The sequence below is a fragment of the Corvus brachyrhynchos genome, unplaced genomic scaffold (genome assembly GCF_000691975.1).
Source record: "Corvus brachyrhynchos isolate BGI_N302 unplaced genomic scaffold, ASM69197v1 scaffold56, whole genome shotgun sequence".
Taxonomy (NCBI): Eukaryota; Metazoa; Chordata; class Aves; order Passeriformes; family Corvidae; genus Corvus; species Corvus brachyrhynchos.
In genome coordinates this window covers 10,039,798-10,057,651 of record NW_008238664.1, presented here as the reverse complement: position 1 = coordinate 10,057,651, position 17,854 = coordinate 10,039,798, and the positions used below count along the sequence as shown (strand labels likewise).

At 41.5% G+C, this 17,854-nt stretch overlaps 2 protein-coding genes across 2 annotated transcripts in view; both read right to left on the bottom strand.

Moving 5' to 3' along the window:
- Nucleotides 1-339: 339 nt before the first annotated feature.
- On the bottom strand, nt 340-12,296 carry HAL (histidine ammonia-lyase). Its single transcript, XM_008636555.2, has 20 exons — nt 11,931-12,296; nt 11,449-11,509; nt 11,253-11,280; nt 10,881-10,955; nt 10,710-10,782; nt 10,559-10,625; nt 10,333-10,370; nt 10,123-10,248; nt 8,608-8,747; nt 7,168-7,215; nt 6,412-6,559; nt 6,240-6,335; nt 6,066-6,124; nt 5,214-5,294; nt 4,529-4,594; nt 4,263-4,428; nt 2,003-2,137; nt 1,319-1,427; nt 1,156-1,225; nt 340-713 (listed from the first exon to the last, which is right to left on the bottom strand). Exons 1-20 carry the CDS (start codon nt 12,175-12,177, stop codon nt 564-566), a joined length of 1,983 nt encoding a protein of 660 aa, XP_008634777.1. The 5' UTR covers nt 12,178-12,296; the 3' UTR covers nt 340-563.
- A 2,052-nt stretch (nt 12,297-14,348) lies between these two features.
- LTA4H (leukotriene A4 hydrolase) overlaps nt 14,349-17,854 on the bottom strand; it is a 13,905-nt gene continuing 10,399 nt past the window's right edge. The window contains exons 15-20 of the mRNA XM_017737943.1: nt 17,837-17,853; nt 17,553-17,607; nt 16,614-16,709; nt 16,019-16,101; nt 15,179-15,283; nt 14,349-14,869 (exon numbers count right to left, since the gene is read on the bottom strand). Of these exons, the coding sequence (XP_017593432.1) occupies nt 14,749-14,869; nt 15,179-15,283; nt 16,019-16,101; nt 16,614-16,709; nt 17,553-17,607; nt 17,837-17,853 (477 nt within the window). The 3' untranslated portion in view covers nt 14,349-14,748. The remainder of the gene's footprint in view (nt 14,870-15,178; nt 15,284-16,018; nt 16,102-16,613; nt 16,710-17,552; nt 17,608-17,836; nt 17,854) is intronic.

Sequence of the window (17,854 nt, the reverse complement as noted above, 5' to 3'; positions counted from 1 at the left end):
CCACAGCTCTTGGAAAGCTGCATTAAGTGTAGTCCATCACCAGAATATAATATATTTGTTTTGGAGCAATGATCTTCATAGCACACTCCTATGCTCACAGCTTTTCTGATTTGTGAAGCACCTGCTCTAAAAATGCTCCTGTTATACAAGAACCTGTACCTCACATAAGATCTGCAAAAGAGAGAAGAATTAAGTGTAAAGATAATTTTGCTTGTGGCAAAATGAAGGGGATCACAGCAATTACCCAAAGGGGGAAAAAAAAAAGGTATCAAGAATATTGAACTTAGGCTGTTTGGTATCATTGGAACAGATGAAGAGAATAGGAGTCTGAATGATTTGTGTTCAGAAGTTCATGAAATTCAGTCAAAACCACACTATCATCACAAAGTTGTCTTTCACATGTGAGGAAAGCAGTGAGACTTTTCTTCACTATCTATTTGCTCCTGAGCTAGACAGTCAGGTCCTCTGGGTCACCTGGAGAAACCACATTGAGTTTGAGTAGAACAGCCATGCTCAGGTAAGGTTCTGGAAAGGATCTGCTCTCTTCCAGAGGATTGCAACTCTCAAAGTTCATTCTGATGCCTGTGGTCATGACTATCATCTGCACTCATTCTCAGCGATCCTAGGGAGAAAGCTGTAGGTGAAATGGGTCTTGATTCAGGGATGTGTTCCCTCCTGTACTTCTCAATGTAAGGTTTAGCCACTTCCCACACCTGTGAAACAAGAATGTGAAACAGCAGAGTCAGAGGCAAGACAAAAGGTCAGCTAAGACATCAACACATGAGTTCAGGAAACCTTATAGAAAAGTTATTGGGATAGAGGTGGCAAAGCTATGTAGATATGCTATATGGGATGAGCAGAACCAGAGAGGCAGATAGAGTGAGGTTTAGGGAAGAGCACATAGATGGAGTTGACAAGGGATGGGAAAGGATACAGCTCCAAGGGGACAAGGTGAAAGGATTCAAGGCAAAAATACTTTGTCTTGTCTTGTTACCAGGCTAATGCTCTGTGTGCAATAGCTGGGAGAGAATCACTGCACTTGCTACAAAACCACTTGACCATGAAGAGGATAGAGCAGCAAAAACAGCAGCTGGCATGGACAAAGAAAAAGGGTTCTAGACAATCCTATGGCACAAGCCAAAAGCCAGCACTCGCCTTCTGGTCCACGAGCAGCCTGTGAGCTGCTTCAATGTCTGGGGCCATGAAGCGATCCTTTATCCAGGGCCTGTAACAAGACATTGGAGAAACATTAACCACCACCGCCAGCAGCTGCTCTCCAGGCAGGCAACCTCTGAGGAAGGTGTTTATCTGATCTTACCTCACCACAGAGCGCACAAGGTCGTAGACCTTCTCCAATGGGGTTGTTGTTCTCAGAGGGCGTAGGAATTCAATGCCCTGGCAGGCAGCAAGCAGCTCGATAGCCAGAACTAGGAAACAGAACAGCGAAAGGGATGTTTGGCAGGTACAGCTCAAGGCGAGGTTTCCTGTGTAAAGCTATCCCTGGCCTTTGTTCTCACTAATACGATATGGTTTCAGGCAATGTGAAAAACCAGTGGATCCACATGCCCCAGAGAGCCAGCCCAGTGGCAGGACCATTTCATGGATGATGCTGGGGGCAGTATCAAGCATTTCAGCAAGCAGATTTTGGGTGCTCTGTTGTACAGACCTTTCAAGTGTACCAGGAAATCCTGGTCACCAGTGTCTTAAATCCCTAGGAATCTCTTCCAGGTTAACTTGAATACTCAAATTAATGTCCATCATAAATCAGAAAACTTCTTTAGCACTGAGAAAAGGAGGGCCTGAGCTAAAAATGAAAGTTCTCTCTATGAAGCTTGCAAGAGCCCACATGAAAACACCGGTAAAATGACAGTGCTTTGGAAGAGAGTCTTCTGTCTGGAGATGTTTGCACTGTATCTGCCTACCTCACACCTGATCATTATTGGTATTAGCTTCTCATTTTCGTGAATCAAGGTCTGTCTGGAAATCAGGATTTTAATTTTACCTTGTTCCACGTGTTCAATAACTCTCAAAGCTTTTCTTGCAGCCCATCCTCCCATGGATACATGATCCTCTGTAGCAGCACTGGTTGAGAGAGAATCCACAGAAGACGGGTGGCACAAGGCTTTGTTTTCAGAAACTGCAAAAATCCAGCACAATGAATGTTGGGAGAATGGGCATGAGACAGCAGAAGCAATGGACAACATGGAGATAAGAGCCTATCTACCACCTTGGGTCCAACTATTGCTCCTCTTTTGAGGATGCATCAGTATTTTACCTGGACTGAGTAATTTGTAATAACCACCTTGAAAATCTGCCATTGCCTCTGAAAACTAACCAACATCAGTCTTTAGACTCAAATATTAATCAAATATGGAACGACTGCTCAGTCTTCACTCCCCCATCTCCAGGCTTGAGTTGCTGTGGCTAAAAGGCCTGAAGGAAACTGAAGAAGAAGAGCAGACAGCATAACTGAAACACTAGCCTGGTCCTGCCTGTTGCTCTGGGGCAACTCTCTGTAAAGGGTATTGGCTCCCTCTGGTTTTGGTCACGAATATCGCCCCTCCCCTGTTTTCAAGAACACAGCTAGAGATCAGCATCTGGTCTGCTCATTGCAGCTGAGGCACTTTCAGAACTTCCTGTACAAAAATGCAGGAGTGTGATACAAATCTTCTCCCACTCTCGTCTTGCTACAAGGCTGCCCATGTCCATGAGCATGACACCACTCCAGCTTTGAGAGTCAGGTGCAAGCTCTGGAGTAAATTCTCATGCTGCACCCCAAAGCAATGGCAATTTGGCTGCAGCAAAGGCCTTAGGCACCATTCAATGACAATTTGAGGTTGAGAATTGCTCTTTAAAAGAGAAAAAATGAGGTCTGAATCTCTGGCTGCACTGGGCCTTTTCTTTCTGAAGCCCAGCAGGATGCTGCGTAATGCCCTTGCCAAATTAGTGGCTTCAGAAAAGCTACAAGAGCGACAGAGAGGTGGTGACACCAATTGCAAACAGGCTGGAGTGACACAGTCTAGGACCAGAGGCCAGCTGGCACATTCAGGCAGGTGACAGCAGGTCCCGGAGAGGCTGCATGTGGCCGCTGCAAACAGCTCGGTCTGGCAGGCACAGAGCTGCTGGAACGGGGGCAGACAGACACATCCAGCAGCGCTGCAAAATGCCTGCAAATTTTTTGCAGTTTTATCTATTAACCCTGGGAGTGAAAAACATTATCTGGTACACAAACAGCCCAGAAAATGGCAGAGTGATTAAAAAAATACTAATGATTAAAAAATAGGTTAAAAAAAATAAAAGGAACTCAAACTTCAATTCAGATAAAATCCTGTCTATTTTGATCAGGATGAGATGATTTTGACCCATGGACTCCTACTGTCAGCAGAGGCAGGGCTATAATTTTCATTTCCCACAGCAGAAATCACAAACACCCCAGAATCTGTCACACCAGATTGCAAAAGTGTGCAGTGAAACCTGATGCCATGTAACCAGCTGAGGCCTGGAGCCATCCTAAACTCTTCCCAGCCAAAAGGTAAAGCTTCCAGCCCTTAAACGAGGGGGGATGAGCATTTCAGCTTCTCTTCCAGGCCCACTTGCCAAACCAGCCTCTAGGCAGGGTTCCTTTAGCATATTGATTTAGTTAATTCACTTGTTTTTCTGCAGAATGTTTATCTACACATTTATCTGATATCCTCTGTTCCTGTGTTTGTTTGTATCTTTTAAAATTTACTCTCTTCTCATAGCATGTTTATCTTTATATTGGCTCATGCTTCCCTGAACCTATGAACTGTGATATCCCAGCGGCCATCAGGTTTCTTGTTGCCTTAGTCACGGGTACTAGAGGAAACACCGAACTGATGTCTAATTTCAGTGTGCTCCCCCAATAGCCAGCCCTGCAAACTCCAGTCTGCTGAGGACTGTGGGGTCTAATACTGATGTACAGACCAGGCTGTCAAATGGAGACAGCCAGTACTGAGGGCATCAGGCCACCTTTGAGACAAGCCTTCCCACCAAAGTCCACTTAAGAGTTTGCACGCTCAGAGCACTGAACATGCCCAAGGGTCAGTGCAGAGTAAGGAAGCCTGCGCTGAAATAATAGCAGCTGCACTCAACATCACACTTTATAAGACAGCAAAAAACAAGCGGAGAAGAGACAGAAAACAGGAGCCAGATACCTTTGTGTCTACTATTAGATTACATCTGTCTTGAAAGAAATCAGTCTTTCTAGCTTGCTCTCCCTGTGGTATTGCTCAAGCACTCACCCAGGGCAGCTGCTGTGCAGTGTGCAATCATGAAGCCTGAGTTCAGACCTCCTTCAGTGACTAAAAATGCAGGCAGTTCACTCAGTGAGGGGTTGCACAGCCTCTCAATTCTTCTTTCACTAATTGCAGCGAGTTCATGCACACCAATTGCCAAATAGTCCAGAGCCTACAAAAAAAAGATCTCATTAAACCAGATGACAGAAACAAGCAAGCAAAAAAACCAAAACAGAAACAAAGTTTTTTCCTTTCTTCAAATGCTGAATTACCTTTGCAGGATATTCCCCATGAAAATTTCCTCCAGAAATGGTCTCTTCTCTTTCAGCAAACACCATCTTTAAGGAGAAGTTGAGGCACACACAAGTGAAACACAGTTTACATGAGAGATATCTGCGGTAATCGGAATATCTTAACTGAAGGAGTATTTGTGCTCATAGGCTTTTATGTGCAAGCACTTTATATTGCATCCACACTTCCACTTTTCAGGAAATGAAGACACAATCTCAGTTCTTCAAACTTGTACATACAATTTTGATATGTATTTTTTTCAAATAAGCTACATAAAGGGAGGTCTTTGATGGAGGGTGGGGAGGGGGGCAAAGAAACCCATCTGTTCAGATCCTAGCATAGATTTTCAGTTCCTTGATAGATCCTCTCCATGACAGTTACAATTTAGGACAGATTAGAAGCCATGATGCTTATCAGCAATTGATATGATGCTATGTACAGCATCATTACAGTGGTGACAGAAATGCAGCCTTGCATTGCAGTGCTGACAGAAATCCTCCCGTGCAGTCATAGGAAAGGAAGAGAGGTTACTGTTGCAAACAATGGCAGTTATTGACCAAAGCCAGTTATGACTTTTTTGCCTCCTGTGAGAGTAATTATACTGAAGAAAAGAATAAAAAAGGCCAAGCAGGATTTTACAAAGTATTAAAGTAATCGAAAAGATACAGGGTTGTCCGTGGCACTGTTGATTTCGGTCGTTATTATGTCCTTCACAAAAGCAATTGTATCATTTACAATTCCATGGACCTAGAACAAAAGACATTTGTGCCTGAGCTTAGTATCTGCACTTAGTTCGCCTTCAGGATGCTGACTGAGTTGCAGGGACCCTCCTTCCCATCATCCCACTCGACTTTCACACATGGAAGACGGTCTTGGATTTGTTTTAACATGAGGAGCATCACTGCCAATCCTAGACACTTGAAAGATGATATTCACTATTATTGTGGCAGTTTTGCCAAAAGAGTAATCTGAATATGACATTCTTTACTTGTTTGGGTTGGTTTACCTAAATGGAAGATATTCATTCAGTGGCAGAAGTGTTATGAGGGAAGAAGTAGCCTTACAAAGACCCACAGAAAACCTCTTATTAATTAATTGGCTTCCATTAATTCCACTGGTTTAATAGCTTTGCTCCTGTTAAAACACATACGACTGACTTCTTCCAACATGTTTGAGCTACTACACTCCGTTGGCTTTTGGAAACACCTAGTTCATGTTCTTAACACCACTGCAGAAGAAAGTCCCTACAAAATCTGCAAGCATGGAAACTAGCACTTTCCCTCTGCTTCTGACCCCTGGCCTCTTCCAGATCTGAACACTGCTTTGTTAGATGCTGCTGATGGGTGCATGCACGCAATCAACAAATTACATATCTCCATTATTACAATTTTGAAGTGAAGAAGAAGCAAAATAAGAGTCAGACAGAGTCAGACAGCACATAACTGACAGTATTTCTGAGGTGGAAACTTCATCGTCATTTATCTATTGTAATAGAAGGATATAAAAGTCAGTTTTTACCTGAGGGCAGCAGCGCATTGTGTATGCATCCTGAACTCGGTCACAGAATCTATGGCTCTCTGGAAGAAAAAAGGGGGGCAAAACTCAAATATTCCTTACACAAAAGCATTGTGTCCTGTTGAAGGACCCAGCTTGTCCTGGTAATCTGAGAGGGTGAAGGTTAAGATTGTTCACCTGCTATTTCTGATGGATGATGGTCAGAATCTAGAAGAGACCTGAATCGAAAGGCCACTTCAGCCTGCCCTCGATGTGGGCGCACTGCATGGATATCTAGTAAGACAAGTTAGATGGTTAGGCTTTGCAAAGCTTTTGTTCAGCAAACAGACAGGGAAGGCCCAGTACCCACCAGTGTCAAAGGCCCTCGTTGTACCCTTCAGGACTTCGAGTGTAAGGGCAGCGATGATGTCAGCTTGCCTCGCTATGGCCCCTGCTCTTTCAACTGCCTCACAGCCCAGTGAGGTGATCATCTGTGTCCCATTGATGAGGGCCAGACCCTTCAAAGGGAGAGCAGGTGTTAAGCAAAGTCATTGCAGCTATTCCACACACTGTGACAATTCCCCATATCTGTGACAATTCTCCTTCCCACATGAAGAAGTTAAAGACCTTTGCCTAGCTTCTTGGACCATCCTGAAATCATAAAATGCACAGCTTGACTGAGCTTCTTTGCTATGTAAAGTGTCAATGCTCATGACCCCACTAAGTCACTGCAGACACCCTTGGGGCACCAGTAGTTCCAAGTAAGTCAGATACCTGCTTCAAGTCAGTCATCTGACCTCCTGTTACAGCCAAAGGGCAGATAGGTACTGTCTTGAAGGTGCCTCTTAGACAGCTGTTTCAGGATGGCATAAAGTGCTTTCTGAAGGGGCCTGTCTGTCTCCACTGACCACAGAGCCAATCTGAACACCAGGCTTGGGTCTGACATTTCAGGTCAAGCAGGGTGACACTAGGAGGAGTGAATCCCGCTCCTGACAACACTTCATCAATATCCTTCTGAAGCTTGATTTAAAATCATTAATTCATTTAATGCTTTTATTGTGCATATAAAGCAAATAGTGATTGACTGTGCTCGTTTTCATCAGCTGACATCATTAAACTTTATTACCTCTTTAGGTTTCAAGGTAATTGGTTTCAGTCCATGGGCTTCCAGGACCTGTGAAGGAGTTCAATGCCAAGATAATCAATGAAAAATACTCTTCAGTAACTAAGTCACTAAAACTTAAATGTTTCCATGAATAGAAATACTAACAAATTTCTTAAGTGATGGGAGAAAAAGAGCTTTATATCACAAACATATAACATATTTTTTTCTGCTGGGCTAATTAAAGGGCTTCCAAACTAGCACCTTATTTCCTAGTGCCAGTACAAGAAGGTAGCAGGAGCACTAAGCAAGATACTGTCACAGCCCATTAACATCTACTGTGTTCTAGATGATGGGAGAGGGCAACAGTAAAGAAGGCTGGAAACCTCTTGGGAAGGCAATTCTGCCTACACCCTGCCTTATAGCATTTTGGCTTGGCATAAATTATTCCTTTTAAAATGATCCCCTAATCCTTTCTATAGAAAATCTCTAGTGGCAAGAGGAGTCCTATCCAGTTTATTCTATACATGTCTATTCTAGAGGGCAATTGGTCTTGTAGGAAATGGAGAAACAGCATAACCTATTTCTCATTTAATCCTCTCACCCTTTCCAACAGAAGAGGTAATGCATCTCAGAAGTGTACAGCTATAACTTCTGATTTCGAAGGTCCAGAACACAGTGGTCTGCTTCCTCCCTACTCCTCTCCCTGTGTAGTCCTCAATCCTTCTCCAGTCTATAGTGATGTACACCTATCAATTCATGAACAAGTCTGGTATTCAAATATTCATGGATAGGAGTGATAGGTGTAGCAGAACAAACTACCGTGAAAGACTTCGGAGGAGCTGGACTTGGAGATACTTAACACAAGATCAATCTGCTGATGTGTTAGTGACAGAATAACAATTGATTAAAACCTAATTCCATTCTAACACTTCTGTCTTGTGAAGGAGAATGATATAAAGGCTCCTTGTAACCCTAGTTAGTTTATCAAAAATAAAATATCCAAACCTATGTATTTACTTAAAGCCCTTATAAAATCAGTAGAAATTTTACTGCGAAGATTTTGCCTCCAGTAAATCTCCAGGTACTCTCTGCATTTGAGAGGTGATCTCGGGTTTTTTAGAAAAGCGTTGATGTTCATGGAGCTGGAGATACAGTAATAATTCTTTCAGAGTTGGTATCATATCCTGTCCCTTTCTCCAGTTCATAAATGATGTCACTGTGCTATCTTGTATTGCAATACTATGGCATGATCTGTCTTTAGGGCTCAATAACATGCTGCTTATTTATGTCTCCTCCAGTGACATGTGGGTCGGTTATTACATTCTTCATGGACCCACCTTCCTCAAATTAGAGGATGAGTAGCTAAAGGCAACCTAGTCCTAATTCAAACTAGTATAGAAAATCCAAAGACTTTTACATGTTATTAATCTGAGCAAACCCAATCAGCTGCACGAATCTTACATATTTAGCATCAGCCCAGCCACTCTTCGGGGACCACATCTTTCCCTCTCCAATTAATCCCAGAGCAAGATGAGAGAGGGGGGCCAAGTCTCCGCTGGCTCCAACTGTCCCTTTCTCTGGGATATAAGGAAGGCAGGATGCTAGAAAGAACACAAAAATCACTCATTTTAGAACCTTCCCTTGATACACTCTTTGGAAAACAGAGAAGCCAGCTCGTAAGTGTGGTCACAGTAACATCCTGCAATCATGAACAATGTCCCCAACAGGACTACTCTCGTTGCAGCCTGGGGGACACAGCCCAGGGTGATTGCACCTACAGCAAGGCAGCTACAATGCTTCTTGTCTCAGCTCTCCATCACAGGGTGACCACCTGGTGTGGACAAAGCTATCTCCTAATTTCTTACTCCACTAAACACTGGGCTATTCTTAGAAACCATCTTTGAGCCCTCTTCTCCCCGTCCTACTCCTCTGGGCACTGAAACGTGGAAATGAAGAAATGGAGCCTGGGAAACATCAGAAGAAGCAAGGAGGGAACCTGTCTGTTCCTCTTATTTTGCAGAGCTAAACACTGAATTGCAGCTCCTTCACACGCTGCAGGAGGAGGAGGAGGAGGGTGTTACAGAGTGCAGCACAAAGACTGTTTTTGGGGCTCACATAAATGAACATGGCTCTTCTCTCATACATGTGGTCTGTGGTCTCAGAACAATCTTCCCAATCTACAGTTTAGGAAAAGAAGAGAAGGAGAGTTGATCCTAACACTGACATTAGACAGAAGGTGCTCTTTGCTTGGCAGGCCCCACCAGAGGGGCCATCCAGTGGTCATCAGCTAATGAACATCAGCCACTGCTTTGGGTTCTCTGCCACAGCATCTGGCAAGGGGGGGAAGGCCACCCAGCTGGAACTGCTGTGGCAGTTGTGGCCATGTAAGCTGCTGACTGGCCATGGGCTTCTGTGTGGCTGCCTCGTAGCCCTTGTGTACAAACACCTCTGTAGGTCTCAGGGGGTCTGCTCCCAAAACCAGGTGGTGCTTAAGTGGGTCTGCTTCACAAACACCAACACATGCAGTGTTCTGTATGGTAATGGCCCCCTCCTCCCTAAATCCCTGTATTCCTAGAGATGGTGACACACACGATACCACCCAACAGGACAGAAGAGACAGAAGAGAGAGGACAGAGACTTGAGCCTTTGTAAAAAAGCTTTCCCAGAGCCATGCTCTTAGTCAAGCTTAGCCTTGAACTAATTATCTGACCTTTCAGAGGCTCATTTCCCAAATTTCTGCCTGTTGCATCCCTTTCTCTCAGCCTTTCCAGTCAGTTAAGCTCATACCCCATGTCCTTCAACAGAGCAATGGTCTCCAGTTGTGAGCTTGTACAGCCAAACTCTAGCCCTGATCTCTCAACTACCAAGCTGAAAGACCAGCATCTGTAGCTTGACCCATTGAGCTACACCTCTTAACAAAACAGTTAAAAGGAAAAACAAAAGGGAAAGGAAGATTTTCTTTAAACATCTTTTTACCATTAAATGCTTTAATAACTTGCTCGAGGGTTTCTAGGGATATTCCACTGTATCCTTTGGCTAGGACATTGATTCTCAGTGCCAACAGCATACGAGATCTCTCTGGGGTCAAAGGTTTCCCCACACCTGAAACAGTAACAGAACCCTCTTGGTTACTCACCTGCTACCAACAAGGGCAGAAAAGGGAAACACCAAGCAATCTCTCATTACCTGCAGAATGTGAACGAACCAAGTTCACTTGAAGCTCCCTACAGAAAAAAAAAAATATGTTAAACCTCAAAAAAAGTCTCATCAGGTTTTATTTTGCACAAAAGAGAAGAAAGTCCTGAAGCAGCTCTCTCATTTAACCCCAAACTATACAACTACAGGGTCAAACTGCTCCCTCTTCTTCCTTTCCTGAAAAGTGAGGGCAGAGAAGGCTGCACACACAACATACCTCAGATTACTGTTTGGGATGACAGTCCTGGCAAACTTTCCAAAACCCGTGGTGATGCCATAAACAACTGCAAGAAATGTACACTGCTGGTTAAGGAGGGAACCTGAAGAAGTCTTCTAAATAATTAATAGTTAAAAGCAAAATTATTTACCTGTCTGTTCCTTTACGATCCTTTCAATCACTTCTCGTGATTGTTTGACTTTAGCTTCAGCTTCGGGTGTGAGCTAAAACATAAGTAGTTTAAATATTAGCTTATTTCTCATTATTTAGTTGTAGAAAAATAAACACATAATTTTTAGCTGCATTTGTTCAGAATTTTTACCTTTATCTTGTAGAGTCCCTTTCCTAAATTGACCAAGTCCTCTGTTGTTAAGCTGTTGCCATCTAAAGAAATATACTACACCAAAGAACCACATTTTAGTTTGGGATATGGATACATATAATGTTGCTTAATAATCAATAATAATAAAAAATACAGTCAAAACTCAGCAATGACAGGAAGCTTCTTCATGCTTATTCATAAGACAGGAACCCAGGTAACAAAAACATTATAAGCACATTATAGTTTAGTTTTCTAGACCCAGCCAATCGAATAGCCCCTACTTTTGTGAATGCTGCACTGGCTGAACTCTCAGCATTTTCTGGTGAGTAGCAGGATTTGTTACCAAGTTGTAAAATCATTGGTTATTCCTACCTGTTCAGGTTCTCGGTATTTGCTGTATCTGAAAGTTTTGTAAAGGAAAAAGGGCAGACAGGATTTCACAGGTAGTGAGCACTCAGTTACAGCTGGCAATGTGTTTTAAGAATGAAGGAACTCTAAAAAAACCAGGCAATCTGGAAAATTACACATCTGTAATTGTAAACTTTCACAAAGCAGTCAAAAAGGATACAAATGAACTCCTTCTGGTTGAGATGGTATGAAATCTGGAGACATTATATCTCCTTCTATAACTAGAAGAAATATGCAGAATAAGCACATACATGATTAAATTGGATTCTTCAGATAAATTAATTTGTTATTTATTACAATTCACAGCAGTAAGAATTCTGATTTCCAGTTATCATCCCTGAACATATTTGTTCACTTCTGGGAAAATAACAAGGAGGTATGTATTTATTTAAGGTATTCCAAAAGCAAAGGCATAACAGCTTACACTATATATGACAGCAGATAGAGAAGATGTATATAGAATCCTGTACCTTCTAACTTTTGTGTAGTTCTGTTCCTAAATATTCTTAAATTATTGGGCATTTTCTCATAAAAACTCTAGACAATCTCTCCAGTGTAATTTTAGATGAATCTAGATAAAACCACAGTTTCCTGACTCAGATGACAACACAGTCACTCTGCAATGCTTAAGGTTTTGCTTACCAACTTCAACAAATTCATTGTCCTCTAGAGCATCCCCCACGGTATCATCAAGATCCAGCAAGCCAAGTCCCTTGCACCTTCGAATGTAAAACTTTACTTCTTCCACCGAGGCAAATCCCCCATTGTCAGGCTTGTTTTTCATGTACCGTCTCACAGCTTCCTTTCCCAGCCACTCAATGGTGTTTGTGGAGTTTAGGCATGGCACCGCCAGCCATTCTCCTCGGACATGCACCGTGTACCTCGGCATGTTTTCTCTCCAAAAATTGTTCCTTGACCAAGAAGGGCTGCAATGTGCAGCAGCCTCACATTTACCACACAATGGCCTGAAGAGCTGTGCCTGTCTGGAGCCCAGTGTTGCAATCAGATAGAGGCAAAAATCCACCCTCAAAATCCTCACCTTTGTAAATACATGAGATCAATGTGTTTGGCTGACTTCATCCAATCAAAACAAACCCAGGGAACACACCCTTTTCACAGAAAGGCACACACGCCCCACGTATTGCTACAGGAATTTTATTCTGAAGATCACATAGGGAATATAGACATGAAAATCCAGGAGCTGAGCTTATGTAGCAGGAATAGATAAATTGGACTAAGATGCAATGCAACTGTTCTAAAAATGTAAGGGTTTAACAAGAGTTAACAGCTATTGCCTAACAAAAACCTCCAAAAGGGACAGGGCTGCAAGAGAGGCACCTTGGGAATATGGGCTGCTCATGGCTCTTAGGACTGAAAGAAGACTGTATTATAGTTTTACATCGCTATCCAGAGCAGGATAAAAGCAGGCAGCAGAGGCAGCAAGCCTGCTTTCATCAGTCCCATGGTCAAGTTTAAAAACGGAATTTTTTTATTGTAGGTAAGGAAAAGATTAATTAAGTTCTATAGCCTTTTCCCTTATGCTCTGGAAGATGTTACTAGAACAGGTATCAACAAATACGAGGCCACAGCTGCACACTATCAAGCCCAGTGCTGCTATGTGATGCTTTTTTGCAGGCAGAAGGTGCAGAGGAAAAGACGTGGAGATACCTGTTAAGACAGTGCCAAAATAAAAAGTTAGGAATAACCATGTACACACAGCATCTGAAAATACCTCTGTTTTTTAAAGGCAAAACAGCTGCACCACTCACAGTCCATGCTACCCACACTAGTGCTCCCAAACAAAGGGACTACCTAGGGTTTAATTATTGTAGGAAATGTTAACTTGGGTCCCACTGGTGGGAGACACTGTCCCAGCAGAGCTACCTAGAATCATGCTAGAGAAAGCCATGTCTGACACAATTTTCTTTTTTCTGACTCTGACACCAAGAAACCAGGATTATCTGGCAGCATGAACTCTAACTACCAAAGCACTATATATACGATACATGGGCTTTTACAACAAAACGCAATTTACCCCAACACTAGTGACCTAATGTCTTTATAAACAAGTTTCATTGCAAGCTGATAGCTCAAGCCAGAGCCTGTTAACATCAGATATCGCTTCCTCTGACCAGAGCTCATGCTCACATACACAGCTGGGGGAAGAAGGAAGAAGCAGGAGGACTTTTGGAGTGACGGCATTTGTGTCCCTGAGTAAGCCTGCTCTCCTGGAGAAGATTGAATACGTGCCTGCCCATGGGAAGCAGTGAATGAATTCCTTGTTTGGCTTTGCTTGTGTGCGCAGCTTTTGCTTTATCTGTTAAACTGTCCCTCTTTATCTCAACCCCTGAGTTTTCTCACTTTTACTCTTCCAATTCTCTCCCTCATCCCATAGGGGGAGTGAGTGAGCACCTGCGTGGGGATTAGTTACTGCCTGGGTTTAAACCACAAGTTGAAAGTTTATACGGATCAAAACTCAGAAATAAATCAGCTGAAAGGCTCTCCCCTCTCATCCTAAGTACTAGTATTAAACCAAGCCTTTTGCCACGACTTATATTGCCACCCTCTTCCCCTAAACCAGCACTTTTTGGTTTTGTCACTCCTTGACAGGGTTATCCCTATGTCAACAGATTTAATTTATGCAACTGATCATCTCCAGGAAAAGCAGTTCTTGTCAAACTCGCTGCAAAACCCAACCTAGAGATGGCAGCATTCTCCACAGCATCATCTAAACCATTGGCTTGAACTGCTTGACAAATACAGGAAAAACAGCTCTCCCATTGTTTTTAAACTTACCTCTAAGTTGTTATATTAGCATAAGGGGTAGTGCCCACAACTGGTTAAGAAATGGAAATATTAAAAAAAATCAAACTGGATAAGGAAAGACTTGGGCTTTAGCCCCCCCTGCAATAATAAGTTTTGAAAATATATAGTGGGTTGAAAAATCATTTCGGTCTTCATTGTCCTCTTGGACTCATAATAAAAATTTCTCCCACAACAACGAAGAATAAATAAAACTATTAAATCAAAACTTTTTGTACAGATCAATACACAGACAAGTAGGGAATGAAAAGATTTATTTTTTAAATACTTAAAGTTTCAACCACTGCTATGGAAAAGAATGTTGTGCACAAGGAGCCATACCATCCACCAATTAATTTTCCACGTTTTTCAATTCTATCATTGACAAATGATCACATCTCAGAACAGTTTTTGTGTATTCTAAAAATTGCTTGTAACAAAAACATTCTCTCAATTCCAGGGATGTAGCAATTTTTCTGCTTTAGTTGGAATTGCAAAATAGAAAGTACTGAACTTGATTTGGAAAATTAATTTTAAGTTACATTAGTACCAAAGCAGCAAAGCATTTTATGGCATAATCAGGCACACATATCAACAGCTTGGACAACCAGTCTCTTCTTTCAGCAACATGAAAATCTCAAAGAAATCAGTACATTTGTCACTGGTCCTGCTTCAAGTCTTTGCCCACAAGCATTGAAGTGACAGGGTGCATAGAGGCTCTATGCTCCAAAAATGTCTTGACAGCCAGATCCTGACTCTTGTCAAAACTGTAAAGGTCCCTGTAAAAGAAGGAGTAGGGGGAGGCACCATTACAAAAATCCAGAAAAATAATACAACAGGGATTTCCCCAAGGTTTTACTTTTCCCTTGAAAGCCTCGCCTTAAGGTGCATACTGGGACTAAGCTTTCTTCTATGCAAAAAAATGTCAGCAAGTGGAAAGCACCTCTGAAGATAAGTTTGTTCAGAGTATACAGAGACTGCACTGTACCACTTCAACATGTACCATAAATGCATTTCAAGTATTATACATTCCATTATACTAGAAATGCCAACAGCATGAGCTCCTGCAATTTGGAGATTACTTTTACCTGAACAGTGGTCGAGTAAACTTCATCCTGCCCTGATCTGTTGCCATTTTTAGAGCCAGAGGAATAGCTTCTTCCCACTTGGACCTGATACACAGTCGCAGCCATCTGGAAGCAGACGAAAAAATGTGCACTTTTAATTTCATTTGTGGTAGTGTGGTGGTTGGTTATCTAACGATTCTGTTCCCATAAATGCTTTGGCCACTGCTGTGTCATCATGGGAATGAGATTCTAGCTAAGTTCAACCTAAAATATTCAGTGTTTGACTAGCACATTACAAACATCAACTTTTTTGTAAAACAGGAAAAGAATGCAGTTCCTCTGGAATGGAGGATTATTTTCTGCAGCTATGTATTTTTTTATATTACAATAGTGTCCAGTTGCATCACTCAGAACTGAATTATACAGCACTTGTCCCATTTGACCAATAGGTAAAACAAACAAACAAACACACACCCAAATAAAATGTCACCATACTGGCATGTGCTTGTTTTGTTTCAAAAATAAATTGATCTTGTTACAAGAAATACAAAGTATACAATATGTTCAAAATACTTTGTTATCAGGTCATCAGGTTCCTTTACTTGCATGCCAGACGAAAATAAAGAACAGCTAATCCACTGTCCACTGAGTTCTTCTACTAGGCTACATTTGCCCAATTCATAAATAGCAGGATACCACTCTGGTAAGCATGATGCTTGCACATGCATTTACAAAGCCACAACAAAAACCCCAAACCCAAATCCCGCACCAGTTCTGTAAAACAGGATGTCTCAGATGAAGCAGGACACCTTGTTTTAAGAAAGCATTTAAGATTTGAAAAGTGCCCATATTAGAACAAACCTGAATCTTATTTCAGAGTTGTTTATAGCATTGAAATCATATACTTCCTGCATGCGTTGGACATGTGACAATGGAAGAGGTGCCTGAAAAAGAAATTGCCAGAATAAGCCAGAGGAAGACTTCAAGCCAGACACTTCAAAAATAAACAGAGTAATTCAAGAAGATGGATGCTACAAAGAAATTGAAGTCTTACCATGATAAATATTTCATTTGTTCCTTTCTTCTTTTCATAGTGTATGGGAAGGGGGAAGGAATAAATAATTCCTACATTCAGTACTACTGAAACATTCAAAACAAAGTATTTTTGTTCAATTTTATTTATAGCTTATTTGCTATAACATCCAATACAGATGGATTCAAACACCTCATGGTATTGTTTGTAGCTTTCAATACAAAATACTCTGTATGTTGCTTATTAGCTGAAGAGCCAGACATAGTAAGGGAGGCAAAGGTTGAAGGTTTCAGTAACTATGTATGAGAGCAGATTAATTTAGCAAAACTGAAAAGAAAAAGAGTAACTTAATTTCAAAGCACAGTAGAGCTTCTGTGTCTGCTTTGTGATACCAGAATCAAGTCATCCCAGGTGTGCATTTACCTCCAGAAGCAACAGTGCCAGGAACTCAATTAACTGATGAGATGACATTTCCTTCAGGTCTGCTGAGCTGAATGAGCCCAAATCACTTTCTTTTGCCTAAAAGAAAACAGTTACTTAATTTTTAATCAGTATTTCAAAGTACCATCAGATGTAATTTTCTGTTTTGACATCCACACTTACTGTTGAGTCATTTCACATAAAGAAGATACTGATTTGTATCTGGGCAGGATATTACAATAAGGGGGAGGGAGGGACTTAAGGTGTTGTCTGATGTTTGCATTCTTCACTTATTTTCTCTCCACTGATCTTTTTATCTCCACTGTCTTTCTGTTAGTTAAGTGAAAAATAAAGTACTTTTTTTATAAAAAGTAACATTAAGAAGAAGAAAGTTAAAAGATAGCATGCAAGTACAGCGCAAAGCCAAAGAGGCAACAAAAGGAAGCTATGCTGAATCCTCTATTAGCTGTATGACTTTTATGCTTAAAATGAGGAGAAAATTATGTGGTATTAATTAATATAATTTATGTACAAGTTTTTGATGGGAAATGCATACTAACTCCAGTATACCATAGGGGAACTACTGCTAATACAATAAACTAAGTAATGTAGAGGTACCTGGGCACTTGTTTTTAAATCAAGCCATAATATCAGGGTTTCAAAAAGAGTATTTTCTACTTGGTTACTACACATGTGTAACAAGAAGCTGGCTCTGTACCTTGTTAAAATATGGACTGCACTTCACAGACAGAAGTCACAGCTAATCCCCAGGCTATGATGAAGGTCTAGTCTACGAAATGCAAAATCCCTGGCAGCCATACTATGACTATAAATACACACACTCTCAGCAAATGAGAGATTTCAGGAAAGAATGGCTCACTTTGTGTAACAGAGAATTAGCTTTTCAAGATAGAGACACCTCAGCTTTCTTTAACCACTCACTTGGATCCATCTTTGGCTCAAGGCAACGCAAGCATTTGATAGTGTCATATCATACCTGTCAAATATTAAATCGAAGGTTCATACAATGAAATAATCACAGAATAAAAGACTGAAAATGTTAAGAGTGACTATTTTTACTCCTATATACAATTACATAGTACTAGGGTGTTTTCAAATAAACATTTATAAGAAGACTTTCACCCTGTTTACAGACTGCTTCATGACTGAAAAATCACATGCAATCTGGAGAAGGAAAAGATGAACTACAGAAGAATGCAGCTTACGTAGGCTTCACCGGTGGG